This window comes from Diaporthe amygdali (genome assembly GCF_026229845.1).
Source record: "Diaporthe amygdali strain CAA958 chromosome Unknown NODE_62_length_164125_cov_65_766172, whole genome shotgun sequence".
In the NCBI taxonomy this organism is placed as follows: Eukaryota; Fungi; Ascomycota; class Sordariomycetes; order Diaporthales; family Diaporthaceae; genus Diaporthe; species Diaporthe amygdali.
The window spans coordinates 109,683-135,636 of NW_026517082.1; the positions used below are offsets into that span (position 1 = coordinate 109,683).

Consider the following 25,954-nt stretch of genomic DNA (forward strand, 5'->3'; position numbering starts at 1 on the left):
GGAAGTTAAAATGCTTGGTTTGTCAGATATTGTCGCGAACATGATCCAGAGCCTCCGCATAACAGAGCTGGACTTGTCCAAGCAGTACCGCAAACTGTTGACCATACAGACTTTCATTGGTAGGTACCTGGGTTATGGAACCTTGCTATATCGCGTTATCAACGTCTCGTCATGGCGCTGCTGCTGACTCCTTTGGCCGAGCAGCAATGAACACGGCGACCATCACCCCTTTGGCGACCTTTGCAACCTTTGTGATTGTTTCCAAGACCACTGGTCAGCCCTTGAACATGGAGTCTGCGTACACCTCGCTCTCGCTGATATACCTCTTGTCGAACCCCATGGTTGTCGTATTTCGTACCATCCCATTCGTCAGTGCCGCCCTCGCGTGCTTTTCTCGCGTCCAAAACTACTTGTTGTTAGAGAGCTGTACCGATTACAGACTGCCCTTGAGCGAACGAGATCATAATTCAAGCCAAAACGATGGTAAAGGAGACACGCTTGTAGCGATATCAGGAGCCAGTTTTGGCTGTGTTCCCGGAAAGCCGGACATCCTCAAAGACATCACCGTCAACATTCGCAGGTCTTGCTTCACCTTCGTCATCGGACCTGTGGGCTCGGGCAAGAGCACTCTCATGCGAGCCATTTTGGGAGAAGTCCCGCTCCGAGCTGGTTTCATACATGCCGATCCCGGCAACATTGCGTTTGTTGGTCAGCAGCCTTGGATCCAGAACCTGACGATACGCCAGAATATCCTAGGCAGTGCTAGCTACGACGCAGAATGGTACGACAAAGTTGTCTACGCGTGCGGACTGGAGCAGGATATTGGCGAGCTCCCTGACGGAGATGCGACAAAGGCAGGCAGCGCGGGATTTTCGTTGAGCGGCGGCCAAAAGCAGCGACTCGCCTTGGCCCGAGCCGTCTACTCCAGGGAAAAGACAGTCTTGTTGGACGATGTGTTTGCAGGGCAGGACGCGGCGACCGAGGAGCACGTCTTTCAAAATCTTTTTGCGGAGACGGGTCTCTTCCGGCAGAAGAGCATGACTGTGATCTGTGTCACAAATGCCATCCACAGACTCGCCTATGCCGATCATGTGGTCGCTCTGGATGTGAGCGGCCATATCGTGCACCAAGGCTCATTCGCCCAACTTCAATCCGATACAGATTATCTGCATGGGCTGGCAGTCGAACAGAACGGCGCGAATGAAGAGCGGGACTCCGCTAAAGCATCGGTGCAGCGTCGCCACGAGACTGTCCCCCGGCACCGATCCGAAAAAGATGCTGACCAGAACAGCGACGACTCTGAATCTCCCGGTCGAGTTCTCGGCGAGTTTGCCACATATACATATTACTTTGGCTCTGTCCCTGTATGGCACACCATACTGCTCGCTGCCCTCATCATTCTGTTCGCGGGAGGTCATCAGATGACAGCACTCGTACTCAGCTTCTGGACGGACACTGAGGAAGAATCCGGCCAAGCCGCCAATGACTACTACCTTGGGCTCTTCGGGATGCTCACCGGTCTCGCCGTCTTGGGCATCACAGGGGCAGCCTATTTCTATCTGGTCGTCATGGTGCCTTTGAGCTCCGAGGTTCTCCATGCTCGGCTTCTACATTCCGTCATGAATGCCCCTGTGGCCTTCTTCTCACGCACCGACGTCGGGGTCACCACAAATCGCTTCAGCCAGGACATGTCGGTCGTCGACACCGAGCTGCCCTTCGCCCTTGTGGATTTCTGCGTCAACTTTGCCCTCATCATCATGTCGGTCATCCTGATGTGCGTCTTTTCAGGGTATTTTGCAGCCGCACTTGTGCCCTTTGTCGCTTTCTGCTGTTGTGAGTTTACATGTTTATTTATATCAGCCCGGCCCCAAGCCTCTTAATGTGACACAAAAGATCATAGCACTGACCCCAAGCTACTATGGCTATGTGCCAACAGTGCTGCAAAAGTTCTACGTGCGGACGTCTCGCCAGATCCGACTGTTTGATCTTGAAGCAAAATCTCCCCTTTTCACGCAGTTCCTCGACCTCCTTCAGGGCCTGTCCACGGTGCGGGCGTTCGCATGGGGCCCACGCTTCATCGAGCGGTACCTGGACCTCCTCGACGCCTCGCAACGACCGTTTTACCAGCTCTTCTGCATCCAGCGCTGGCTGGGCCTCGTGCTCGACTTGATGACCGCCGTCCTCGTGACGGTCATGATGGTCCTGGTCGTCAAGCTGCGGGCACAGCTGTCGGCGCAGTACGTGGCTCTGGCCTTCGTGCAGGTCATGTCGTTCGGCCAGTCGCTGGCCCACGTCATCCAGGACTGGACGCAGCTCGAGACGTCGTTCGGCGCCGTCGCACGCGTCAAGACGTTCTGCACCGTCACCGAGTCGGAGAACCGGCCCGCTGAGACGGGTGTCGTGCCCGAGGACTGGCCGGCGCACGGCCGCGTCACCATCGAGAATCTGGTGGCCTCGTACGATGCGCGCGGCGACGAGCCCGTCCTGCGCGGCGTGAGCCTTGACATCCCCGCCGGCGCCAAGGTTGGCATCTGTGGCCGCAGCGGGAGCGGCAAGAGCTCCCTCCTGGGCTGCGTCCTGCGCCTCCTTGAAGTCGGCCCCGGCTCGCGCATCACCATCGACGGCGTCGACATCACGACGCTGCCACGGCAGGCTGTGCGCGCTGCAGTAGCCGTTGTGCCGCAGCACCCTTTCTTCCTAAAGCATACGAGCCTCCGCGACAACCTTGTCGTCCTTCGCCGACAGCAGCGCCAGCAGGAGCACGAACAGCAGGAGCAGCAGCAGCTAGCTGTAGACGACAAGATCCTCCAAGTCCTGCGCCGGCTCAAGATGGACGATGTTGTAGATCGACTGGGCGGCCTAGACAGCCCGCTGGACGCCGACCGGCTCTCGCAGGGCCAGCGCCAGCTTCTCTGCATCGCCCGGGCCATGCTGGCAGGCAAGCGCATCATCCTGATCGATGAGGCGAGCAGCAATGTCGACGAGCGGTCCGAACGGCTCATCAGGGACGTCATGCGCGAGCAATTTGCCAGCTGCACCGTCATTGCCGTTGCGCATCGCCTCGGTGCCGTCGTCGACTTCGATCGTGTTGCTGTCATGGGCGGTGGTCGGCTCCTAGAATGGGATAGTCCTCGCGCTCTCCTGGAGCGAGATAGCGAATTCAAGAAACTTTGGGATCTTGGGGCGAATTAGAGGAGCGGTTAGGTCCATGAAGCTTGTGTGTCTGGCCTTGTCCAAGCTCAGGGATTGGATCCACATCGCATGGGCGGCAAGTTCATAGATAGCTGCAACAACTACCAACGTCGCGCCAGGTGTATATAGGGACCGGAGTTTATGACCGTGCAAGAAAGACTCCATCACTCTGCCCCTAGATCATAAGACGATCCTGGACGGTGCCAGGGGAAGAAAGCGTTTTAACCTGGCAGAAGAGAGACTTGCGTAGGTGAGATCATGGAGCGCAAGGCTACAGTTACATACATCATGGAAACCCGCGACTGAAGGCCGTCTTCTGGGGTTTTCGCTGTTCGATGATGGTACTGCTGTGAATACCAACTGCTACCCTGCTACTTAACTCCTGCATACTAGAGAGACTAGTCCATTAGTTATGCTGCATCATATGTACATGTTAGAGGGAATGGTACCGTTGTGCCCATAGGTAAGAGAGGAAAGGGTCCGGAGTTTACTACGGCTATACGCTGACAGCCTGTAGAAATCATGTGGGGGGGTGGGATGGTTACTGAGCATCTATGGGCTGAAACTGTCCGCATATTAGCCTCAATAAAACAGAAGATAAGAGGCCACTACTTTGAGAAAGAAATCACTGATATAAATCTAGTAAGCGATATGTTTACCGAGCATTGCGCAGACTGCGTTCTTCGCCCTAGCCGTAGACAATGTCACGAAAGTACCAAATGTATTCCTCATCAAAGATTGCCTGATCCTAGAACTTCTTAAGGGGTTGACCTGGTTTCATTTCGCAGGCTCATGAGCCGCGCGAGCTTCCAAGGTTGGCGAGAGCATACGCACCCGTGGATGTCTGGCTAAATAACATCATCGTCTCACAAAGGCGGTCAATCTAGAAAGCATAGCCATGAAGGGCGAAGTAAACACGCTGATATGTTTGAATTACGCTCTTCTTTCAGAGTTTCAAAGCTTGGCATGAGCTTGGTGTTTACTATATGAATCTGTTCTATAACCCTATTCCTGTTGTGCTGTCTAGATCTCCTTTGGTCTACATAAAAGTTTCCTGGGTCGCCGTCCACAATTCCGTTGCCGGAATGTTGAAATAAGCTAATACAAGGGTACACAAAATTAATGTACTTAGATTTATTCAGTCTCGCCTTATACTTGATCCCCCCTGCATTATCATCGCTCATCACTCTGATTGGCATCGTGACAGTGTAGGTATGCTCAATGAGTCTCTACTAGGCCCCTGGAGAACTTGAATAACATCATGCATCAGTATCACCTGCACACCTGTCCGTTCGAAGAGGATGTCGTCAAGTACCTGGGTATGAGTGTCGTAGAAATATGGACGACAGTGATCGTGAGCGCGTGGTGCATCCTTCATTGAACAGTTCTTTGGACAATCTCTCAGCTGACACAAACAGAATTAGTGCCTTTTAAGCCTAGGTCCCCGAGGCAGAATCTTCCAGGCATCTGCGCGATCAGTCGTTCCAGATAATTCAGGTCTCCTGCGCCTCGCAGAGAAGGACAGTGGCGCACCTCGCACCACGCGCCAAGCTAGTAATAAGATGCAATTCGTCCCCGTGAGTACTCTATCATGCATGTGAGCTAAAAGGTCGTACCTATGCCGGCTCGACACGCTGGCAAATAGCCCAGAGGGTCTTTGCTAGGTTGAGCCCGGTAGGTCGCCACCAGATAGCCCTTGCTACTCGAGTCAAGGTCGATGGGACCTGTAGTGTAGTATTGCACCCATTTCTGAACGCGCTGCTCATCCGTTTCTGGAGTTAGAAAAACGGTCACGTGCTTGTGAACCACTTAATCCGACAATAATTCGCGTCTATTGGCATTTTGCAAGGCGTTGGCTCCTATGCCAGTGCAGGCTTCTTGGTTGTCTATTCCGATACTGTTTTGTAATACGACAGCCACTTAAACCCTCTCTCAATCCACGGGGTAGACGTATTATCTGCAAGATCTGGAATCACGACCAAGTGTTAGGGCCTGCTAGCGATCTTCTGTTGCGGGGAAGGCGGGGTCTGCTGCGCAGCACGTATGAACTAGATAAGAACCTCCTTTTCCGCCGAATCTGTCGTGTCGCATCACCACTGGTTTCTTGTCCTTATCGATATGTCCGAAACCAGAGTGCCCAAAAAATTTACATTCGTTGGTGGCCCGAGCCGCAAGCGACGACGATGCCCGCCTCGTTCTGACAAGGCCAATTCCCTGCCACCTCATGCCCGTTCGAGAACATCGCCCGCGGGCGCGATCACCGGCACAGGAACATGGAGGCGAACATCCACAGACTTGCATGCAGCATTGAATAAACAACCAACGAATGCGGGACCCGCTGCGGAGGACTCAGCTGCACCTGCGTCTGGTCAAAGTGCTTCCCCAGGAACAGTGGCACCGGTGACAGCGTCTTTGGTCGAAGGAACAGATTGCATGGCAGTGAACGCTCCACCCGCAGCTCCCGCATCCGACTTGTTCAGTTCTCTATTGGGCTGGCTACAACCTTCCGAAATATATCCCAACTCCTTTGTAACGCAATCTGGTCCCGACTTTGACGATTCTCCCACTCAACTAGGTCTTCCCTTTGGTTCGCCAGTTCCCTCTGGCCCACATCTAGCCAATAGGCCTTCATCATCAGACCTCGCTGAGGTGCCTGAGAATATACCAACAGGACACCCATCTAACGCAACTGGAGATATCGCCAAGAATACAAATCTAGATATAGAAGAATACAGACCGATACCCAACACCATAAACGACAGTCTAAGACAATTGCTTACTCAGTGTAAGGCTATACACCCACATCTGAACTTAGGATTGATTATAATATGGGTCTAATTTTTGCAGATGACCAAGAGTTTTGTATATGGCCTTTGACACATGACTTCGACGCCAATCCCTTCCGCTACCGAACAGAGGCTGAGCAAGGCCCGCCACTTCTGTGGCATTCAATCTTGGCGTTGTCATACAAGCACATCCATCATGAGACTGGTAGCTGCTTTGATAGAGCTGCAAGTCATAAGGAAAAGGCTCTGCAGCTGTTCGATAAGTTGGAGGGCGATGTTGGCTCGGAGAAGACCAGGGCGAACTTGCTTGACGGACTCCTAATCTTGATGACCTTAGATGTAAGTCCAGCTTAGCAACAGAACGACAATTGCTAACGGTTTACGCAGTGTGCAACGTCTGCTCAGGGTCCATGGGTTACCCATTTACGACGCGCCGGGAAGATAATTCAAGCCCTCAAGGAAGCTGGGCTTCGGAAGACGCCGCGGGTGCAGGCACAGCTCGACATGCTTATCTGGTAAGTTTGCCGTGACTTTTGAACTGCGTTCCATTGTCAATTTGCTCATGAAAAGTGTCAGGTGGGATGTGACCCTTGGCCTGACCACCCGGCAAGGCTTTGTGCTATCGGATACGATTGGCGGTGTTCAACAGCCCACCAGCGGTTCTTCTTTCTTCAACATCTCTGGCTGCCCTGCGGAACTGTTCAGATATATGTTCCTACTTGGAATATACGCCCACGAACTCGAACTTACCTCGCAGATGACCTGCGTCACCTTTGATATAGGCCCTGTGCTAGCTGTAGAGAAGGCCATAAAAGACTGACAAGCACCACAGTATGACGACTTGGACGCTGACTTGCCTCAACCGCCGAGCGCCGTCGACCTGCCCGAGGACTGGGGTCGCAACCCCGTGGAAACAGCTCACTACGTACAAGATTTGTACCACTCAGCTCAGGCATGGCGATTTGCTTTACTCGTCTACATTGAGCGCGTGTTCAAGTGGCGTCATGGCAGGGCATCAAAACTGCGCATCACTTTGTTTGCGCGCAAGGCGCTTGATCATACATTTTCGTGCCGGCGGAGTGCCATGATGCAGAAGCAACTTCTACTTCCTGTGTTTCTTGCAGCGTGCGAAATAGAGGACGAGGCGCTGAGAGATGCAGCTAGAGACTACTGTAGTTGGTGGAGTGGCAAAACTAGGTACGATATGTTCGTGACGACTCTTGGGTTGCTCGAGGAGGTTTGGACCGCGGCAGAGGGAGACATGGATAGCTGGTGGGGTTCGCTAATCGACCGGAAATCAGGAAGTGATACTGTAAATTCTGCGAAGAAACAATTTTTGTTCGGCTGATTGGTTTATAAGAACTCCCTTAGATTTACTAGCTAAGATACATACAAAGATACTAAATGGCTAGCATCTGGGAAGCTGTATATGTACTTATCGCTTAGAAATGGCCTTCTATCTCGAGCGGGGTGTAGACTTCTTCCAGATAATTTTCTTCGTCTACGGTCAAGCTCTTGCCAATAGCCGAAAGTGATTCATCGATTCGATCGATGCTGCTGAAGCCGATGATTGGACTCGTCGTTCGCTTCAATATCCAGGCCAGAGCTACTTGACTCATAGTCCATCCCTTCTGCGAGGCTAGGCTCTTCACTCGGTTGATAATCTCGACGGCTTCGGATCGTGTCGTTGAAGGGTCTCCCAAACCACCGGTTGAGCGCGTGGTGGTGCCGCGTACACTGAGCGGTCTAGCGAGTTGACCCTGGGCAAGAGGTCCCCACTGACATTGATTAGAAACGTTGGCGGCTAGCAATTGCTTCTGGACACTAAGACATACCGGTACTATAGCAACACCGGTAGCATTACAAAATTTGTTCATTTCTCGCTCTTCTTCACGGTAGAGCAGGCTGTAGTGGTTCTGGTGAGAGAGGAAGGTTCAGATAGGTATTTATACAGCACTTCGCATAAAGTCCACTTACCTGCATTGCAATGAATTTTGTCCAGCCGTTCTTCTCGGCACAGAACTGCATCATGGCAAACTGAAAGGCCCACATAGAACTAGCCCCTATGTATCTAATTTTGCCGGATTTGATGAGATCGTCCAATGCTTGCATAGTTTCCTCGATTGGAGTAGACGGATCGAAGCGATGGATCCAGAACAGATCGATATACTCAGTTTCTAGTCGTTTGAGCGAATCATTTACCGCAGTGAAGAGCGCGCTTCTCGAAAGCCCTGCCTAGCTTAATACATTGCCCCGAGGAGGGGAAGGTCACATTCAACTAACCAAACTGATTGACATAGTCTTTGCTTTTACGGAGCTCCTCGAGGATGGGATAGGCGTGGAACTGCTCTTCACCGACACAGCTCCACGCCTTTGTCATCAAGACAAGTTTTTGGCGAGGAATATGGTATGTCCTGATCGCTTCAGCGATCACCCGTTCGGAATCTCCGTTTGAGTAGATGTTGGCCGTGTCCCACTACACAGCTCATAGGACAAAGACATGAGCCACGCTGCAAATTTGAAAATGGCAATGAAGCAACGACTACTCACGGTGTTTACACCTCGGTCGTAGGCAGCCTTCAACAGTGGAAGCGCTTTCTCCGGTCCGATGACCCAATCAGCCCACTCCGGGCTGCCGATACTCATACAGCCAACGATGGGGACAGAAACTCGAAGTCCACTTCTGCCGAGAGTTCTGTACTCAGCCTTAGTCTCGTCAAGTGACCTGACCACACTCTCCGGAAGCCACGCCATTGCCTTGAGGTATTCTGAGGAAAGTAAGGGTTGAACAGGCAGGACCAATGCGTAGGCGCCTCAACAGTGCAGGGTTTGGACGAAGACTGACTTGATGCTTATACACACGGCCAAGAGGTTTGGTCGGAGGCAAATGCACATGCCGATCTACCAGAATTGCCTGAACGGGAAGTGCAATAATCGAGTGTATTGGTACGAAAAGAAAGAGCTGCCTAAAGAGACTTATCTTCCTCTGTAGAAGTTCCTGGAGATTCCTTCTTCAGGAAGCATTTTTTGGTATCTTGCCCGTAAACCGGTAGTGTTACTAATGCATGTTCCTATATTTTCTTGCAATGAAAAGGTGTTCAATTTATGTAAAATCATTCATGACAAATTCACATTCACTTCTGCCGAATTGGGAATTACCTATCTTGGTGCTACACTGAATGATAGTGAAACTCTAATCTCCGTCAAGTTTGATTTGTTGAAAGAGAGCCCAGCCGTGATAACAGATGCGAAGAGTCTGGGGTTTCGGGACGCGGGGTTAGCGGGTTGCACGTAAGATACGCGGCGCCAGCGGAATCTTATCATAATAATTCAACTATATATTGATGATTACGCATGACTCTGTTTATCGCTCTTCAACTACAGCCATAACACGAGTTGATTCAATTCCATTTGATCACATGGGGCGTCCTCAAACCTTGAAGCCGCGTTCAGTGGCGTACGCGAAGGAAACCGCCCGTCAAGAACATGACCTTACGATCCGTGAAGCAGTCACAAAACACCGTATGGCAGTTTTCTGGGCGTCTTTCTTTTGCCTGCCCAATCTTATTATTGGCTATGATCCGACCATCGTCGGCACATTAGTCGGCATTCCTCAATTTCGGAAGGACTTTGGCTATGAGTACCCACCTGGCTCTCAGTCTTATGTGCTTGCCGCTTCTTGGACATCCGCATTTACCTATGCCCCGGTCCTCGGCTATATGATTTCGGCTATCTGGGGAGGATGGTGTGTCGATCGTTATGGGCCTCGCAAGACACTGCTTGGTGCTACTTTGCTGTCGCTTGGGACTCTGCTAATGCAAGTTCTGGGCGAAAGCGCGGCTGTCATTTTCGTTGGAGATCTCCTGACCGGGCTCCTAACTGGCAGTTTCCCAGTCCTCGGGCCGGCATATATATCCGAAATCCTCCCTGTCTGTCTCCGGGGAATGGGACTAGCAAGCAACAATCTCGCTCAAGTCCTCGGTTCGCTCATGGGAATTCTCATCTTGCGAGGGACAGAAGGCCGGACGGATAAATGGTCCTATAAAGTCCCTTTCATAACGGAATACGCATTCCCGCTCATTTTCCTTGCTGGTGGATTCCTAGCCCCTGAGACGCCTTGGTTCTTGATGAAAAAAGACCGCGAAGCCGAAGCTAGGAAGTCCCTCGAATGCACTGGCTACGGAGAAGATGTCGAAATCACTCTGGCACACATGAGAGAAACTATTGCCCTTGAGGAAGACCTCTCGTCCACTGCCACGTATCGGGACTGTTTCAAAGGGACCAATCTTCGACGGACTCTTATATGTGTCATGGCGTACAGTGGGCAGTTCCTGTGCGGAATCAATCTCGCAGCTTCTTACTGTACTTACTTTTTCCAACTGGCTGGCCTATCCACAGACCAGTCTTTCGACCTTTCATGCGGATTATTCGGCCTTGGAGTCCTTGGAAATCTTATCTCCTGGCCTTTGATGACAATTTGGGGTCGAAGAGCCGGATATATCTGGACATGTAGCTTCACCACTGTGCTGATGTATGTGCTGGGATTCTTGGGACTTGCCGCCGCCTCTGATACTGCAGCTATGTACGCCAAGGCTGTTGTGCTCCTCATTTTCTACTTTGTCTACAATATAGGACTGGGGCCAATCGTCTATGTGCTCATCGCCGAAATTCCCAACACCAAAGTCCGCGGCAAGACTTTGGGAATCGCCTGCTTTGGTCCACACGTCCTTTCCATCGCCATCACCGCGGGACTTCCTTATGCTATGAGCACAACAGAAGCTAACTGGGGAGCTAAGACTGGGTTTCTATTTGCTGGACTCAGCACATGCGTAGTCATTTGGGCAATTTTGCACCTGCCAGAGACAAAGGGGCGTACTTTTCGGGAGATCGACATTCTTTTCGATCGAAGAATATCCGCTCGCAACTTCGGTGATGCAGACCTGACTGCCTTTGATCCGACACAAGTCATTTGTGGCCTCGATGCGACGGAGAAGGAAGTTGTCGCCGGAAAAAGGCAGTAGTGACAAGTAACGCAGGGTTGATGAAATTTCCCACATGCACCGTGTGCCCTTAGGTCTTTGAATTGGATACTGCTTCATGGATACTCAGCATATCGAGGATGAGCAGGATAAGGGGTGGCCACTATGGCCGCTTTTTTGTAGCTAGATCTTTGTAGACTACGGAGAAAATGGATGCATCCACACCTCTGCAGCATTGGTATGGCCCTCAAATAGTGTCTTCCTGGATCTAACAATGTGTCCCTGTCGACCCTGATCGGGGATCACATGGAGCGCCATCGCAGTTGCCTGGGGCTCTGCCATGTACTGGTTCTGCTCAGGGACCATGACTATGCTATCGGGGCCAGATATTTAAAATCACAAAATCCACGCTTCCTTGACGTGGGTCTACGCGGGTCTCTGCAAAGGCGCTATCGCCGGCGTTACTACGCCGTTCACAGGCGGCAGTCCAAGGGCAAGGGGCACAACTGCCAATTGTCGATATGGCGTTCAGACTTTTTTTTGGTTTGCTTTATTGAATATAAACGAAACAGTAAGGTAATTATCGTGCGCCCTTTGTTCGGTCTCCAAGGCTTATAAATCAGCCTTTGGCGCCATTAAGAGTCATCATCGTCCCGGTCTGATAATTGATCTCAAAGCTGTAGCGAGGATCATAATGGATCGCCCAGTATCCATCCCAGATCTTCTTTGTAATGGGCCCAACTTTGCCATCATTCACAGGGTTGCCATCAAGTTCTGTGATGGGCATGATACCACCGGCCGTAGTGCACATAAGAATCTCGTCGCAGCTGTACACCAAATCGACAGGCACGTATTCAACGCGCACTTCCAAACCGTGGGAGTGAGCAACTTCAATAACGCTTCTGCGCGTCACACCTTGTAGAACGCCACGTTCGGGCGTGTAGAGTGCACCGTCTTTGATCAAAACGATATTGAAGCCCGAGCCCTCAGTTATGTTGGCAACTCCGTCTGTTAGGAAGGGATACACAGCTCCGCGATCAGCAGCCTCAAATAGACCACGAGTAAGATCACCCCATTGCAGGTTCTTAACGGTCGGATCAATAGAACCCGGAGAAATTCGTCGGACTGTACGCGCCACAATGGCTTTACCACCCGTGGGCTGCAGCTCGGGCTCCATGACCCACACGAATGGTTGGACGAACATGTACAAGTTGTTCTTGAAGGTCTCGCCGGGAGTGTGGCCACGGACACCCTTGAGGCCGCGAGTCACAATGAGCTCGACGAAGGCATCTCGAATGCCGCTTTTGGCCACCATCTCGACGAGAGTACGCTTGATCTCGTCGCGGGGCAGGGGCAGTCGAAGTCGCATTTTGCCGCAGCTAGCCTCTAGCCGTGTCATATGGTCGTCCAAACGGAAAAAGCGCCCATCCCACACCGATGGCACGTCGTATGTTAGGTCGCTGTGCATGAACCCCTGATCCAGCAGCGGGATTCGAGCTTGGTGCAAAGGCACGAAATCGCCTTCTATCCAAGCAATACCCCTCGCGAATGCATTCTTGTCGTAAGATGCCTCCAAAACGGCTTGTCGGGCATGATAGCCGGTGAAAATTTCGTTCATGGAAGCCATTATCACGGGGGTAGGCAGAATTTCTCTTGGAAAAACAAAATAAACGTTTCACATGGAGTATTTGGTATTCGAAATCATCTCTTACCGCTTCAGACTTGCCGCGTTTAAGAGGGTGTTGTGGTCTACCTAGCCACCCTCTAGTGGGAGAAGCCGATTCGTCTCCGCTTGTGAAGAAGTCCATATAACTGAAAGCGGTAATTCCTATCGCGGATATCCGCGCCTTTCCTATATTGGATCTTGTTTATACTGCACGCTGTTTGAGCCATGACTCAGGAATTCACGCAAGTCTGTGACGAGAGTGAGTTCGCAATATTTCCGCCCCATTTCATTCCATTCGCACACCAACAAGCCTACATCACGGGCTCGCCAGGGAGTTTCCATCTCGAGGTCTCACATTAAGGATTCATGGTGATTTCGCTGTTCTACTTCGCCACATACATGAGATGTGAATAGCAGTGGCAGGACAAACTTTGGTTGGGTTCAGTAGCACGGTGACATGTACGCTCCTAGTTTATAACATGGAAGTGCATTTTGGTATCCTGTCCTGCGGCGAACACGTTTCCGCTCGAGCTGCAAATTGAATCATATATCGAGGGACTGTATTCCTCCTTCGAGTTGTTTCTTTTGAGTACATAGCCCTTCTAGCACCTGTGTCCCAAGAAACTGGGCCCATTTCTCCGCGCTGTCGATTCTAAAGACGTGGGTGCAGACTTTTGTCCCCAATACCACCAAGTACATCCTCTACGGCAGCTACAGATTCAAGAGCCATGCCATAGCCAGCCTGGAATCCAGTGCCGCCCGCACCATAGTTATGTACCAGCACGCGGCTTTGTCCATTGACCATGACTTCTTCTCTCTCCACACGAGCCCCGCCTTCACGAGAAGGGCGAAGTCCTGAAAAGACGGCCAAGACCTCAGGCTCTTGAAGACGAACCTCTGGGCTTAGGTCTCGCGCGCGCGCCAAGATGGATTGTGTCTCCAAGGCGTACGTCGAGCCATCACTAGATGATGCATATCAGCGCTGGTTTCAGTGTATTCCTCTTTGCAGTGGCTTATACTCTTACCTGACGCCTTTCTGCATGTACCCGCCTAGAATAGCATTTCCATTTGACCCTGGGCGGGGAATCACATAGGTCTCATAATGTAGACCGTGTCGCATCATGTTTGTGTGAATATGCGGGCCTCTAACCAGCACCACCTGACCGCTTGTAGGGTAGCATTTTGGATCGGCGACACCCAACAGCGTGGCAGAAGCGAGCCCGGTGCAGTTGAAAACGACTTTGGTAGATGGACCGTAGGCGGCTTCAATGCTTAGAAGCTTGTGGCGCACAAATCGAACACCATACTCGTTTTGTAGCCTCTGCTGAAGATACTTGATGTGCTGGGGGGCATTCACCGTGAGTGTGGTAAAAGACGCGGCAAATTGAACGCCTTCTGGAAGCTCACTTTCATCTAAGACCCGGAACTGCATTGCGATTAGCGGCAGTTTTCACAGATACGGCTATCGCTATGTGCTCACGTCTTTCAGATACTCTGACATGTGCTGAATCTTGTCACGGGGGACTTGCTGGTCCCATAACTCTGTGGACGGAGTCCAGTGCACATAGGCTTCCTGAGGTGACTTGTCGGCAAGCTCTGAGAGATGCTCATACCCGAGACGATCCCATCGAAGCGCGTTGGCATCTGTACCGGAAATGGCGGAGAAGTTACAGCCAGCCCTGATTCTAGTTAGCAGAACCGCCTTGAGGCAGTATCGAGTTTGGGGATTTGCCCACCATGGGGATGTATAGCTGCTACTCGTATCTCCGGGAAAATACTCTGCAACAACGGTGATCGATTGGCCATAGCCTTTTTTCGCGAGAACCAAGGCGGCATTGAGGCCAATGATGCCGGCACTGACCAACGGTGTTTTAGCAGTTATTCAAAGTTGCTAGGGCACGTAGGCAATTTACCCTACAATGACGACACCGTCGCTTGAGTTCAACGAAGTCAACATGTGTGAAAGCAATTGGATAATCTACCTTGTGGAGCGGTAAATGGTAATTGTTTGCAAAGGTTGTCAGAACAGCTTGAATTGTACGTCGGGACAATACACATATCAATCACTCAGAAACAGATGGACCTCTGTAATGTGCTGCATGCGCTGCAGAATTCATGAAATGCTCATTTTTATTATGAAGAGAATCTCGATTTCTCGATCTCTCAAAGATTACAATGGGGCATTATTTATCACCAAATTAGGATAATCAACCTACCTAATCAGGATAATCTACCAAAATGGACAAACCTCGACGGGTAGTGTTTGGGAGAGACTAGCTTACTTTCTGGCGCGATCTGGCAGAAGCTGAGCAGCCTTACCAGAGCAAGTAAAGCACAAAATTCCAAAACCACAATTGGCAAGGGCTGCAATTGTTTGACAACACGTTCCGCGAGGCAGGGTATGGATACTATTGGCGCACTTAAGAGACAAAGGCAACATGAGATGAAGACCTTGTTTACGAAGTACGGCTCAAAATATGGTGACGCTACGTTGTGGATGAAAATCTAAATCTGCCTATAGCTACACCTTTCAAGGGGAAATCGAAATTGCAGACAAATGTCAGAAAGCGTTGCTGTGCTGAATGGTGTGATTCGTATCGCGGGTCGCGGTTATTGATGCTTTTCTTTCCCGACGAGAAACCCTTTGATGACGTTAGCGGTGAGCCTTGCAACGTTGTTGCGGTAATCATCCCAAGCCAGCGAGCAGTACCAGTTGATGCTGCCTACACTAAAGACGGCACCACCGCCAGAACCGATATAGTAAACAATGTCGCTGCGAATGAGGTCCGTCTGGGTCCCAAGGGTGCTCAGAGCAGGATAGCTGAGGTCCTCGATCGCAATTCCAAAGTCGTCACTGTGGCCAATGCTCGTCGCTAATACCACAGCGGCCCCGGGGCTTCCGTTGGCCACATCATAGCGATCAATCTCGTCCCCTGAAGCGCCCCCTCCAAAACCATGTTCCCCAATCAGCTCACCGGATACACCCATGAACATCCAAGAAAACCTGGGATCATGGGATACCTTGGTTCGTCGATATGGAATTCCAAGACCTGTGCCTTGGGCACAAAACCCTACTCCGAATAATGTGTTGCAACTCAGCCCACGGGACCTCCAAAGTCCACCTCGTTGGCCGTCAAGACTATTGACGTGCTCGCCGCCAGGAAGGCTGTAGGGACGTACGCCGGTATCACCCCTTCGTATCTCCAACCTATGCGGCGACGCATGACTGACGGCGCTCACCCAATAAAAGCCGTTACCACCCATGTACATAAGATTTCCACCCCCCCTGGAAAAGGCATTGTAGGCACCATAAGACTGCAGTGAAGGATACTCAGGATGGCTGCCTGTGATGACGGTGTTGAATCCTTGCAGAGCGCTGCTCCCACGGGTATGCAGGTCGTGGTCGGTGAGGATCTCATACGGGATGGCCTCACGCTCCAGGAAACCAATCATCATGAGGTCAGCCGAGAACTCGCGCGGGCGAGAAAACGCCCACATAATGTACCCCGGGCGTACATTGAGGATCGGACGTTTTGCCGATGAGTAGCACACTCCGGACCCATCAGAATGGCGATCGTAGCATGATAAGCCGAGGTCAGTGCGCCTGCGCATCTTCTCAAATTCGCCGCTCTTTAATGTCTTCTCAATGTCGAACCCGGGGCCGAGGTCGGCGGTGTTCTGACGGGTGGTGTCATATAGACGTTCATTGGCGTAGGCGAGGTACGTAAATGTAGAGAAGACAAGACAAACCTTGCCACGATTATCTCCTGTCCATTGTTCCGGCCGTACGAAGAAGGTTATGCTATCACGATCTCGTCCGTTGGTGGTGTCCACCTCGATCGCATAAGCGCCAGAACGTGCATTTGACGGGATTGTGACGGTGAAGTCGGTTTCCCATCCCGCGTCATCCAAGTCATCATCATGGAAATGTATTGCACCATAGCCGAGCTTGGCTCGCGTCCAGTCACCCTCGGACCCATCCCAATTGTAGCCGCATACAGCACGAGTTGGCCCATTGACCAGGATCCCATGGCGGCCTTGGCCCGATATATCGACGATGCGATCGGTCGACATGTTCAATGAAAAATCGTATTTGGCCAGTACCAATGGCTTAGAACCACATGCCTTCAATTTCAAACAGTCGATTCGGCCATTGAAGAAGTCAACTGCCTGCGATTCCAGAGCCAAGTGGCGTTTCTCAACTCCATCGCCTAGTGCTGCGGCGATGAGAAGAGGTCCAGGCTTGAATAACAGAGCTTCCGTTTTCAATGTGTGTTGGAAAGAGGTCGGGGCAGGAACAGGCTCAGCTCGGAAGGAGACAGGAGTCAAGCTCAGCTGCACCAGCTTAGAATGAATGACGAGCTTGACCTTTGTCCAAGTCTTTTGCTTGGGTCGCAGCGCGGTGCCAATCTCTTCGACACGAAGACCATTCCCCACACTGATATCAAGCGACCCTTGATTGTTCAGAGAAATGCAGAACCCAGTCTGGGACGTTGGACTGAGGGTCGAGATCAGGTTCTGGGTGTGAGGGCAACCCAGAAGCCATGGTTGCATGTAGAAAGAGACTTGGAGCCCGCCATCCACGTTGAGTGGGCACCAAGCAGGAATATATCCATACGATCCAGGTTTGGCGGATTGAAACCTTCCTGGTCTCTGACCCCGTGGGATCTCTTCGATCTCTTGTTCGCACTTCTGCGGAGAATTGTCAAGTTCAATGCCCTGAATCAGTCGAATAATGCGATAACTGTACTCGGGCTCCGTGCATGATATCTGCCTGGTTGTGTCAATGTTGATATTACAAGCAAATGCTTGATGAATGTTCAAGCCAACCCGGAAGGGACCCGGAAGGGGGAGTGCTGACCTTCACTGCGACATTATCTCCAGGGGCCACTATCCAGGGCTCGGCATAGCCGATGATTTCCGGCGGGTTACCATAATTTTGGTGGTGAAGGACCGACATTGTCGTGACGACTCGACAGACGGCTATCTATGCAGGAGATAACTCTCAATGGCAAGCGAGGCTGTAGCAAATTACATAGAGCGATGCCTAAGATATGATGCACAATACTTTGCACTCAACCGTCCGACGACAAGGACTTATCTGGGTTGGTCGTTGTCTCGCCTGCTGGGGTTTGCGGAAGTCAGTGTGCTTGGCGACTTTTACGTAAGCCGTCAGCTTAGTCTACCTCTCCAACGTGTGTTCCCTTCTGGAACCTAATCGGGGACGCTAAGCTTGAAAAGGAGATCTTTTAGTTACCGAAGTAGGTGATACAGCAAATGACCAGACTAGGCGGTTGTCGCCCGAGAAGCTCCGTCCTCTGCTTCTGAGTCATGGACGATAGCCCAAGGATTGTAGTAACGTGCTGCATTTTTCCTGATCGAGTTCTCTTTCAAGTCAAAGGCTGGTTCTCTCTTATCGCACGTAGGATGAACGTACTAGGTCTAGACTAGCTGCGCCCAGAGGGTGCAGCCAGAGTGACCAAAACTAAAGTGCCAATTTGCGGAAAGGCCCGTCTGTATATTACGATGTTGCCCATAATTCCCATTATTGAGCAGCAATCATCGAACCATTCATCCTCTTTGCGAAACGTTTGTGATAGATTCGACCATGGCGCACGTCACCCACAATTCTAATAAGGATGATTCTGAGAAGAGCCATGAAATCAGTGTCGATGTCCCTCAGCTGTACGAGGTTAGTGCTCCCAAGCAGTGTCAAGGAAGACTGGTATGAGTGGAAAACTTATACCAAATGTGTCAGTGTCCAAAACCATATTATGTCTGGGGTATCAAGCTCTGGGCATACAGTCACCCTCGAATCCAGGCGGTGATGCTCGGATCTGTTCTTTTCATGACCGTGGGCATGTTCAATGTCATCACATTCATTGGTGGCGCCGGACAGCAGACCGCGTGGCTATCCGACATCGCCAATATTGCACTCTATACTGTCTTCTCAGCTTTCTGCTTTGTTGCGCCTGCGTGTCTCAATTCCTTTGGGCTACGCACTACTCTTTGTGCCGGCGGATTTGGATACGCTGCCTACGCAGCCAGCCTTTGGTGCTTCAATCACACCGGTAATGTGCCTTTCGTCATCTTTGGGGGCTGTTTGTGCGGATTGTCTGCTGCATTATTGTGGTGCGCCGAAGGTACCGCAATCACATCATTTGCCACCGAGGATAAGAAGGGCTTATACGTCTCCATCTTCTGGTCCATATTCCAGTTCGGTGTTGTCATCGGCGCTGCAATTCCTGTGGGGCAGAATTGGAATGCAGGTACCTCGAATGATAGCCGCGTTGGCGATGGTACCTATATTGGGCTATTCATTCTGATGCTCATTGGTTCAGTATTGGGCCTCGCCATGTACCCCTGGCAGAAGATCATCCGTGAGGATGGGTCTCGGGTGATGCTTGAGATCAATCGGAAAACTTTTCGACAGGAGCTTGCGTCATCCTGGCAAGTCTGCAAACGAAATTGGTGGATCGTCTTTTTCTGGCCAATGTGCTGGGCAGTAAACTATTACAACATCTATCAAAGCAACGATTTCAACGGCATTTTCTTCACGGTCCGTGGTCGCGCACTCAACACTTTCATCTCCGGGGCTGTTCAGATTCCCTCGGCTTGGATTCTCAATATCTTTACTGACAGGCTACCTTTCGGACGTCGCAAAAGGGCATTGATCGCCATTGTTTACGTTTTTATCACTATCAATGCAGTCTGGATTGCCGGCTACTTCATGATGAAGAGAACAGTCTATGGTCTGCAGGAGGCTGACCGTGTAGATGTCTTCGATCCTGGATATGCAAGTGCATGCGCTGTCTACGTGTTGTACGGCTTTACGGATGCCACGTACAATTGCTATGCCTACTGGTTCATTGGAGCCCTCAGCAATCGCCCTGATGAGGTATGAAGTCTATCATTCGGCAAGATTCACCCTGCTAACAGCCAACACAGCTATCCGTCTACGCATCCATGTATCGCCTCTTAAATGCTCTGTGCCAAATTTGCGCTTTTGCATTAGACCTCAATGGCTATTCAAAAGAGTTCATGTTCGGCTCTTCGTGGGCAGTCAGTATTATCGTCTTCCCACAAACCTTTCTACCTCTACTAATACAATGAAGTTTGTTGCTGCTGGCCCAGTCTTCATCCTGCCTATCATCAAGTACTGGCTGAAGGATACCAACATGGCGAGTATCGAAGGAGTTCCAGCTACAAGCTCTCCAATGGACCAGGCGGACGTGACTTCTGAGGCTGAAGGCATACCAATTCGAGGTGGAAAGGATTCAGGGGATACTTGATATCAGAAACTATCGACTGCTTTAAGTGGCCCTTGGGTTGAACTGGGACAGTAAGGAAGTTCAGGGCTGAGAAGTGACTTTCTCTGGGAAATTTCTGTCATTGATTTCCAGCTTATGAAGTAGCACCGTGAATTGACGTTTAGACACTGGATCTATGAAACTGATCATGTCACTGGGCAAGGAAATTGCCAGTCTGCTCTATGCGGTAGATGCAATGCGAAAGGCAGTGCCGACAGTTGTTATATGCACCTGACACCCTATTTTACTCGTCACATTAGCTTTCAAAGGTGACCTTTATCTTATTGAGGATCTATTATGACTAGAAAGTTCAACTATACCGATTATGATGCCCGGTAAGGCAAGACACTTATGTTATACTTCAGAAAACATGAGTGCCAGCTAGCCAATTAGATCCTAAAACTCTCGGCAACAGTTATCATTCGCTGCTATGGTAGTCCCGGTGCTCAAGCACAGAAATTTCTACGAAACTGTGGCAGAACTTATGGGCTGGTTTGTTTGTATCGTGGGTCTTGCATTTCCAGAACTACGAATTGGCTACGGTGTGGCCATTAAGTAGTCACTGGCCCTCTCGATAAGGCTCATCGATAGACCCCCTACTTCACTGCCACAGAAACGATCTGGGTAGGTTCTTGTTTCACTCATAAGCCCCAAAGACCACCTGGGAAGACTTGTTCTCCAGCATAATCTTTCCCTCTTCTGTGACGACCATGCGAACGTTGCTGACGAATTTGGTGCTGTCCAGCACCCTCAAACTCTCGTCAGATGCTTTCAGAATCGCATTGCCCGCTGTAAGAAAGACAAGTTACCAATTGTTAGTACGTTTAATTGACGGGTCTATGTCACGTTCGTTCAAGGAAATCATTGTCAAACGCACTGGCATATCCGAATGGCGTCGTTGCCATATCGGGTTGGAAGGTGAACACTTTGAGCATGGGGCCGACCAGCTTGATGATGCCCTCGACGCGATAGTCAATAATCTTGTCATCATCAGTCCTGTTTATTCCACTCGCAGTTAGAAATCAGTCATGGTGTCTTCCTACGTTCTGCAGCCTTGAAAAGTAGAAGCAGGCAAGATTCAGTGCGGAAGGGCCGAAGGTGGGAGCAGGGCACGAGGCGGACGTCAGACCTACTTTGCAATAGCACGGACGTCAACTCTGGCGTGTTGACCATCAGCATCCACTGTCAACCAGTCGGCACCAGCAGTGAGCTTGGCCTTGAATGCTGGCTCGAAGCCCGGGACCGTCTCGATCTCGCCGTCCTCGAATGTCTGCAATTACGGAGCTGTTAACGTTTGGACTACACAGAAACAGACTTTTGTACATATAATATTGGTAATTATGCCAGATTAGGGAGAAGCGCAGAAACGTACAACGTAAGAGGCTGTGGAGCCGGTGTGCAATGGGCCTGACTTTGTTAGTGCCTCGCCCTATTACTGATCTTGGGCTACACGGGGAGCTCCTTCGGAGGTCTTACCTATGGGCAGGAATTTTCCAAGGGTACCCCTCATGATGAAAGCAGGCTTCAACTTAGGGAAATCTGCGTTCTCGGAAGCCATGGTTAAAGACGTCGATAGTTCTTGGGGGCTGCGATACTTTGGTGGTGTCGACCTCGGGAGTTGGCGAATCACGTGTCGAGATGAATAATGCGCTTAGAATCCTCTGCGAATATTGAATTTTGATGGATAATTTTATCAAGATATGAGTGACCTGAACAGAATGCTCTATGGCTTTGTTATGTCACTCGGTTGTGTGACCTGTCTTTGCCGGTGAGTTACTAGTGCTCACATACAAGACGGGTTCGGCCCGGCTTGTCCGCAGCAACACCAAGTCCACAAGTGGATCAACAGTCCTCTATACACTCATACAGATTGAAAAGTTACGTGCAGTTGCTGTCACAATCAGCCTACATGTGGAACCGTACAAAAGGACCGACCGTTTCATGGATTCTGCTCCTTCGGACATTGGGCAGCATTCGTTATGGCCGAGATCCATACTTCTGATTCGGCCCTGGCTGCAGCCAGCTCGGCCAACTCGGTCCGATGCTTACACAGCTAGGAATGTATAGTTGAAGATGTGCTTGCGAAAATCAACATGGCCGTGACCTATTGCACATGCATAATGTAGTTATCGGTGCTACCTCGCGCAACGAGCGCTGGTGGCAGACCCGATGATCTCTTCCCAACCTTCAACCTCGCCAATGCCAAGATGGCCTCATTGAAAGGGAAAGTTGTTGTTATCACGGGAGCTGCCTCAGGGATCGGTCGCGCGACGGCTAAAGCTCTTGCGGCCCACGGTGTCCTCCTCTCACTTGCAGACATCAACCAAGACAATTTGTCCCAGGTGGAGGCGGAGCTGCAGGGCGAGGCGGGCGAGGGTGCCATCTTCACACGCGTGCTCGACATCCGGTCGCCCGAGGCATGCCGGGCATGGATAAGCGACACGGTGGCGCGTTTCGGACAGCCGATCGCGGGGGCGGCAAACCTGGCGGGCGTGATCGGGCGCAGCCTCGGCGAGGAGGCGGGCTCGATCCGCAACATTGGCGACGATGAGTTTGACTGGGTGGTCGGGGTCAACCTCAAGGGCACGCTGAATTGCCTGCGCGCCGAGCTGCCGCACATGCTCGAGGGTGCTGGTGGCCGTAACGGTGGCAGCATCGTCAACGCCGCCAGTATCGCCGGGCTGCAGGGCGTCCTCAACAACTCTCCCTACGTCGCGGCCAAGCATGCTGTCGTGGGCCTGACCCGTACCGCCGCCAAGGAGGAAGGCAAGCGCGCCATTCGTGTCAACGCCATTGCACCGTGAGTCTACTCATTTGTGCCCTAGTGAGCTTGTCTTATAGCAAATTGACAACTGGTGAAGGGGAATTGTCCAAACGCCTATGCTGGACGAGATCAACGCAATCCATGGCGGTTCGACCCCAGGAGATATCTTCGGTGCTGATATCCCGGGAGCCCTGGCGCGTATTGGAGATGCCATGGAGGCTGCCGACGTGGTTGTGTTTCTTCTTGGGTCGCGGAGCAGTTTTGTCAACGGCGTTGTTGTGCCGGTGGAAGGCGGCTGGGTTTGCTGATTCTCGAACTTCCGAGCGGAATTGAAAAGACTGAATGGCATTTGCGATATAAGTAGCAGTTACTCATGTATAAGAGACAAGACTTATCGCCTTCGCGTTAGGGTTACTTTGAATGATTTGTCGCTTGGTCAAAGTTAGATAATAAACAACCAATATTCTCAACTATTCAACAGCTGACACAATATCAGCTTCAATCTGAGAAGAAGAAAAAAATGAACCGTGAACTATCTTGACAGATGTCAAAGTACCGCCCGCTTTACTGCTAACTGTACATTGATACGTTGCATGGTGAAACCTTCACGCTAGCATCTAGTAGTAGAGGCCAACGCTTCAATAATCAAGGGATCCAGTCATTATGGATGGGAGCCAATACTTAATAACGATGAGGACTCTGGCGTTGAAGTGCACCAAATTCCGGGCTTGTAATTTCACTGTGGCCAATATCATTCGGATCGGCCTCAGGGTCCACACTTTGCCCGGCCTCCCTAGGTATATTTCTACATAACTGCTTCTTCAGGAGCACAGGAATTCCTTTAGTCAAGGTCAACAAAGCATGAAAGCTGCTGTCGCCGCCACTAACCCCATAGCAGATACCCAGAGTAGTGGACTCTGATCACTGTTTTTGGCTTCCCCCTTCAGGTGAGCATCCTCTTCATCCTTCCAAGGCCTAGCCCCGCGCGGAAAACCCGACGAATCCAAGAACTCAAACTTTGGAGCCTGGTGGAGGAACTTGCCAAATTGACCCGCGATGGTCTGGTCGGGTATCATAGGGAGGACCAAGTTGCCCATGGCCTTGTACCAGGGGGCTGCGCCGGACTGCATCCGGAGGACCAAGCCCGAGAGCGCCAAGACCTGGCGGGCTCGTGCAAGTCGTTCGGCCTGGTACCCGGAGAAGGCCTGAGTAAGCGCCTCAATCCCGGGTTTTGTCCCCGCTGGTGTCTGTTTAAGCACCCGGTGCAGGTGGTTGCATAGGACGGCGATAGATTCCATGCCGGAGTTGCCGCCGAGTCCCATGTTTGGGGTAATCTATCAGGATTGAGGGCAAAGGTTAGATTGACCACAAGCGATGTAATGCTTACTTTACAGAAGAAACAAAGTGCTGCGTACCTTCATAGATGCGTCTCCAGCAAGGACAATGCGTCCATGATACCAGTGGTCCAGAACACCCTCCTCCAGAGGGACAAGGAAACCCCGGACCCTATCCTTCCAGAGCTCGCCAAACAGCAGAGTGTCGGATACAGGATAGTCGGCCACGCTCTCCGCCAGAACCTCGGCATCTTGGTCTGTGAACTGTGCCCTCCTGGGCCAGACCATGGGCTCGTCAAGGCGGAAAAAGAAAGCGTAAAACATGTGTTTTGGCGTCAAAAGACCGAGGAACGATCGTTTATTCCCGTGATTTGTGAGCAAGTCATTCTCTGCCGTGTCTGGTGGGCGGGGAGTCATGCCGATTAAACCCTTGTAATGTGTCTTTATGGCTTGACGTTGCGGGCAACACGGTCAGGAAATATGTCCTACTTTACTCGCTTTTCAGGGCTGTGGGACTCTACTTACTTCTTTTCTCTTCAGCAGTAATTAGGCCCGGCTCTGTCAAAGCGGCATGCTGCCACATGAAGTTCCTTACGCTGCTATAAGCTCCGTCGCAACCAATGACTACATCACCGACTTCGATTTCTCCATTGCTCAGAGTCACCTCCACGCCGGTGGCAGTGTGCTGGATATTCGTGACTGCACATCCTGTTCGAATGGGGCTTTTGTCCGGGAGACAGTCGAAAAGTATCTGCAAATATTTACGCCTTTCCAATAAGAACATGCCTGTGCCGTGACTAGAGGAGAGAAAAGAAATTAGTAAGAATACGAAGCCGTAGGATGCAACGATTTCGCTGCAGCTACAGCTGGTTGCTCCGTGGTGATCAAGGTCTCACTTCTTTTCGAGATTCTGAAAGAATGCGCTGTCGATGATAACCTTGCCGTCCGGACGTCTGATGATCCATTTCCCAGGAGGCGCACATGCCTCAGCAAGTGCCTCAAGACAGCCAAGCTGATGCAGGAGGCGAGCGCCGTGGGGATAGATACCAATGCTGGCCCCCTCAGGGGGTGCGACCGACTGGCGCTTCTCGAGCACGACATGATCAATCCCCAGCTTCTGGAAGACGTGAGACGCAAGCAAGCCAGTAATCCCGGCCCCCACGACAATTACCCGGAATGGAGAATCCTGAGCTGCCCCCGTCATTTTGAGCGTTTCGAGGCTGACGTCAATTTTAAACAGGCCTTAAGTGCACTTGGGAGTATCTTGGTACCCGTTTCTGGCTGGTTACACATCCATGCGATTTGGCTGTATCATATACCGACTCCAGTCTAGGTGTTGTAGTCCAATCGTACACGACAAGTAGACTAACTAGGCACTGCTGCCTCCAGGCGCGTCTCGGCCGCCCGGACCGGGAGGGACATCGTACAAGGAAATTCCAACGGACGGGCAGAACAGCGCTTAATCACTGCAATTCTATATGGATTCGTTCACGAATGGACCTGAAGCACAAGATACGTTGTGGACTGATGCCTCTATAATTTATGTGACCCTACTACGCATACTGTATCCCAAGGCATGCGAAATGCCGGGGTGTACACAGAAATACATCAAGGAGGTAGTCTTGCTTACGCGAGTACCTGCGGGTGTGCCAAGTTATGCACGTCTGACAGATTCGCCCCGCTGCTAATTTGCTGACCGGCCCGAGCCACACAGCAACTACTGTGGTAAGAGCCCACGCAGCCTCGCAAAACCCCCACGAGATTTGTCGTACATGATAGATCAGGTTACACAAAGAAAGATTTCGGACTTGCCAGTTCAGGCAAACCATGATCGGACATAGGAGATATGCTCAGTCAGGGCTTTGAAATCAAAAGTGAAATTAGTAATGCTATTGTTGTCTTTCATGCTCGAGCAGGGGTTGT

General features: G+C 51.2%; 11 protein-coding genes across 11 annotated transcripts; 5 read left to right on the forward strand and 6 right to left on the reverse strand.

Moving 5' to 3' along the window:
• Positions 1–40: 40 nt before the first annotated feature.
• J7T55_010986 (uncharacterized protein) lies at positions 41–3,192 on the forward strand (the record flags this gene model as incomplete). Its single annotated transcript, XM_053136011.1, has 3 exons — positions 41–119; positions 205–1,833; positions 1,901–3,192. 3 exons carry the CDS (start codon positions 41–43, stop codon positions 3,190–3,192), a joined length of 3,000 nt encoding a protein of 999 aa, XP_052986393.1.
• Positions 3,193–5,310: 2,118 nt separating this feature from the next.
• J7T55_010987 (uncharacterized protein) lies at positions 5,311–7,326 on the forward strand (the record flags this gene model as incomplete). The annotated part of the gene is made up of 5 exons (XM_053136012.1): positions 5,311–5,977; positions 6,040–6,317; positions 6,366–6,493; positions 6,555–6,765; positions 6,811–7,326. The coding sequence occupies 5 exons, from the start codon at positions 5,311–5,313 to the stop codon at positions 7,324–7,326; spliced, it is 1,800 nt and encodes a 599-aa protein (XP_052986394.1).
• Positions 7,327–7,420: 94 nt separating this feature from the next.
• J7T55_010988 (uncharacterized protein) lies at positions 7,421–8,732 on the reverse strand (the record flags this gene model as incomplete). The annotated part of the gene is made up of 5 exons (XM_053136013.1): positions 7,421–7,756; positions 7,814–7,894; positions 7,956–8,155; positions 8,262–8,454; positions 8,529–8,732. The coding sequence occupies 5 exons, from the start codon at positions 8,730–8,732 to the stop codon at positions 7,421–7,423; spliced, it is 1,014 nt and encodes a 337-aa protein (XP_052986395.1).
• A 665-nt stretch (positions 8,733–9,397) lies between these two features.
• On the forward strand, positions 9,398–10,999 carry J7T55_010989 (uncharacterized protein; the record flags this gene model as incomplete). Its single annotated transcript, XM_053136014.1, has 1 exon — positions 9,398–10,999. The coding sequence occupies one exon, from the start codon at positions 9,398–9,400 to the stop codon at positions 10,997–10,999; it is 1,602 nt and encodes a 533-aa protein (XP_052986396.1).
• Positions 11,000–11,576: 577 nt separating this feature from the next.
• On the reverse strand, positions 11,577–12,584 carry J7T55_010990 (class iv; the record flags this gene model as incomplete). The annotated part of the gene is made up of 1 exon (XM_053136015.1): positions 11,577–12,584. The coding sequence occupies one exon, from the start codon at positions 12,582–12,584 to the stop codon at positions 11,577–11,579; it is 1,008 nt and encodes a 335-aa protein (XP_052986397.1).
• A 691-nt stretch (positions 12,585–13,275) lies between these two features.
• J7T55_010991 (FAD dependent oxidoreductase) lies at positions 13,276–14,580 on the reverse strand (the record flags this gene model as incomplete). The annotated part of the gene is made up of 4 exons (XM_053136016.1): positions 13,276–13,585; positions 13,649–14,049; positions 14,104–14,479; positions 14,537–14,580. The coding sequence occupies 4 exons, from the start codon at positions 14,578–14,580 to the stop codon at positions 13,276–13,278; spliced, it is 1,131 nt and encodes a 376-aa protein (XP_052986398.1).
• Positions 14,581–15,233: 653 nt separating this feature from the next.
• On the reverse strand, positions 15,234–17,583 carry J7T55_010992 (uncharacterized protein; the record flags this gene model as incomplete). Its single annotated transcript, XM_053136017.1, has 2 exons — positions 15,234–17,393; positions 17,485–17,583. 2 exons carry the CDS (start codon positions 17,581–17,583, stop codon positions 15,234–15,236), a joined length of 2,259 nt encoding a protein of 752 aa, XP_052986399.1.
• Positions 17,584–18,231: 648 nt separating this feature from the next.
• J7T55_010993 (uncharacterized protein) lies at positions 18,232–19,915 on the forward strand (the record flags this gene model as incomplete). Its single annotated transcript, XM_053136019.1, has 4 exons — positions 18,232–18,315; positions 18,382–19,521; positions 19,572–19,685; positions 19,739–19,915. 4 exons carry the CDS (start codon positions 18,232–18,234, stop codon positions 19,913–19,915), a joined length of 1,515 nt encoding a protein of 504 aa, XP_052986400.1.
• A 655-nt stretch (positions 19,916–20,570) lies between these two features.
• On the reverse strand, positions 20,571–21,491 carry J7T55_010994 (uncharacterized protein; the record flags this gene model as incomplete). The annotated part of the gene is made up of 5 exons (XM_053136020.1): positions 20,571–20,722; positions 20,811–20,929; positions 21,067–21,203; positions 21,306–21,340; positions 21,410–21,491. The coding sequence occupies 5 exons, from the start codon at positions 21,489–21,491 to the stop codon at positions 20,571–20,573; spliced, it is 525 nt and encodes a 174-aa protein (XP_052986401.1).
• Positions 21,492–22,140: 649 nt separating this feature from the next.
• J7T55_010995 (uncharacterized protein) lies at positions 22,141–23,005 on the forward strand (the record flags this gene model as incomplete). The annotated part of the gene is made up of 2 exons (XM_053136021.1): positions 22,141–22,733; positions 22,795–23,005. The coding sequence occupies 2 exons, from the start codon at positions 22,141–22,143 to the stop codon at positions 23,003–23,005; spliced, it is 804 nt and encodes a 267-aa protein (XP_052986402.1).
• A 543-nt stretch (positions 23,006–23,548) lies between these two features.
• J7T55_010996 (uncharacterized protein) lies at positions 23,549–25,235 on the reverse strand (the record flags this gene model as incomplete). The annotated part of the gene is made up of 4 exons (XM_053136022.1): positions 23,549–24,031; positions 24,113–24,480; positions 24,557–24,828; positions 24,928–25,235. The coding sequence occupies 4 exons, from the start codon at positions 25,233–25,235 to the stop codon at positions 23,549–23,551; spliced, it is 1,431 nt and encodes a 476-aa protein (XP_052986403.1).
• Between the last annotated feature and the right edge of the window lie 719 nt (positions 25,236–25,954).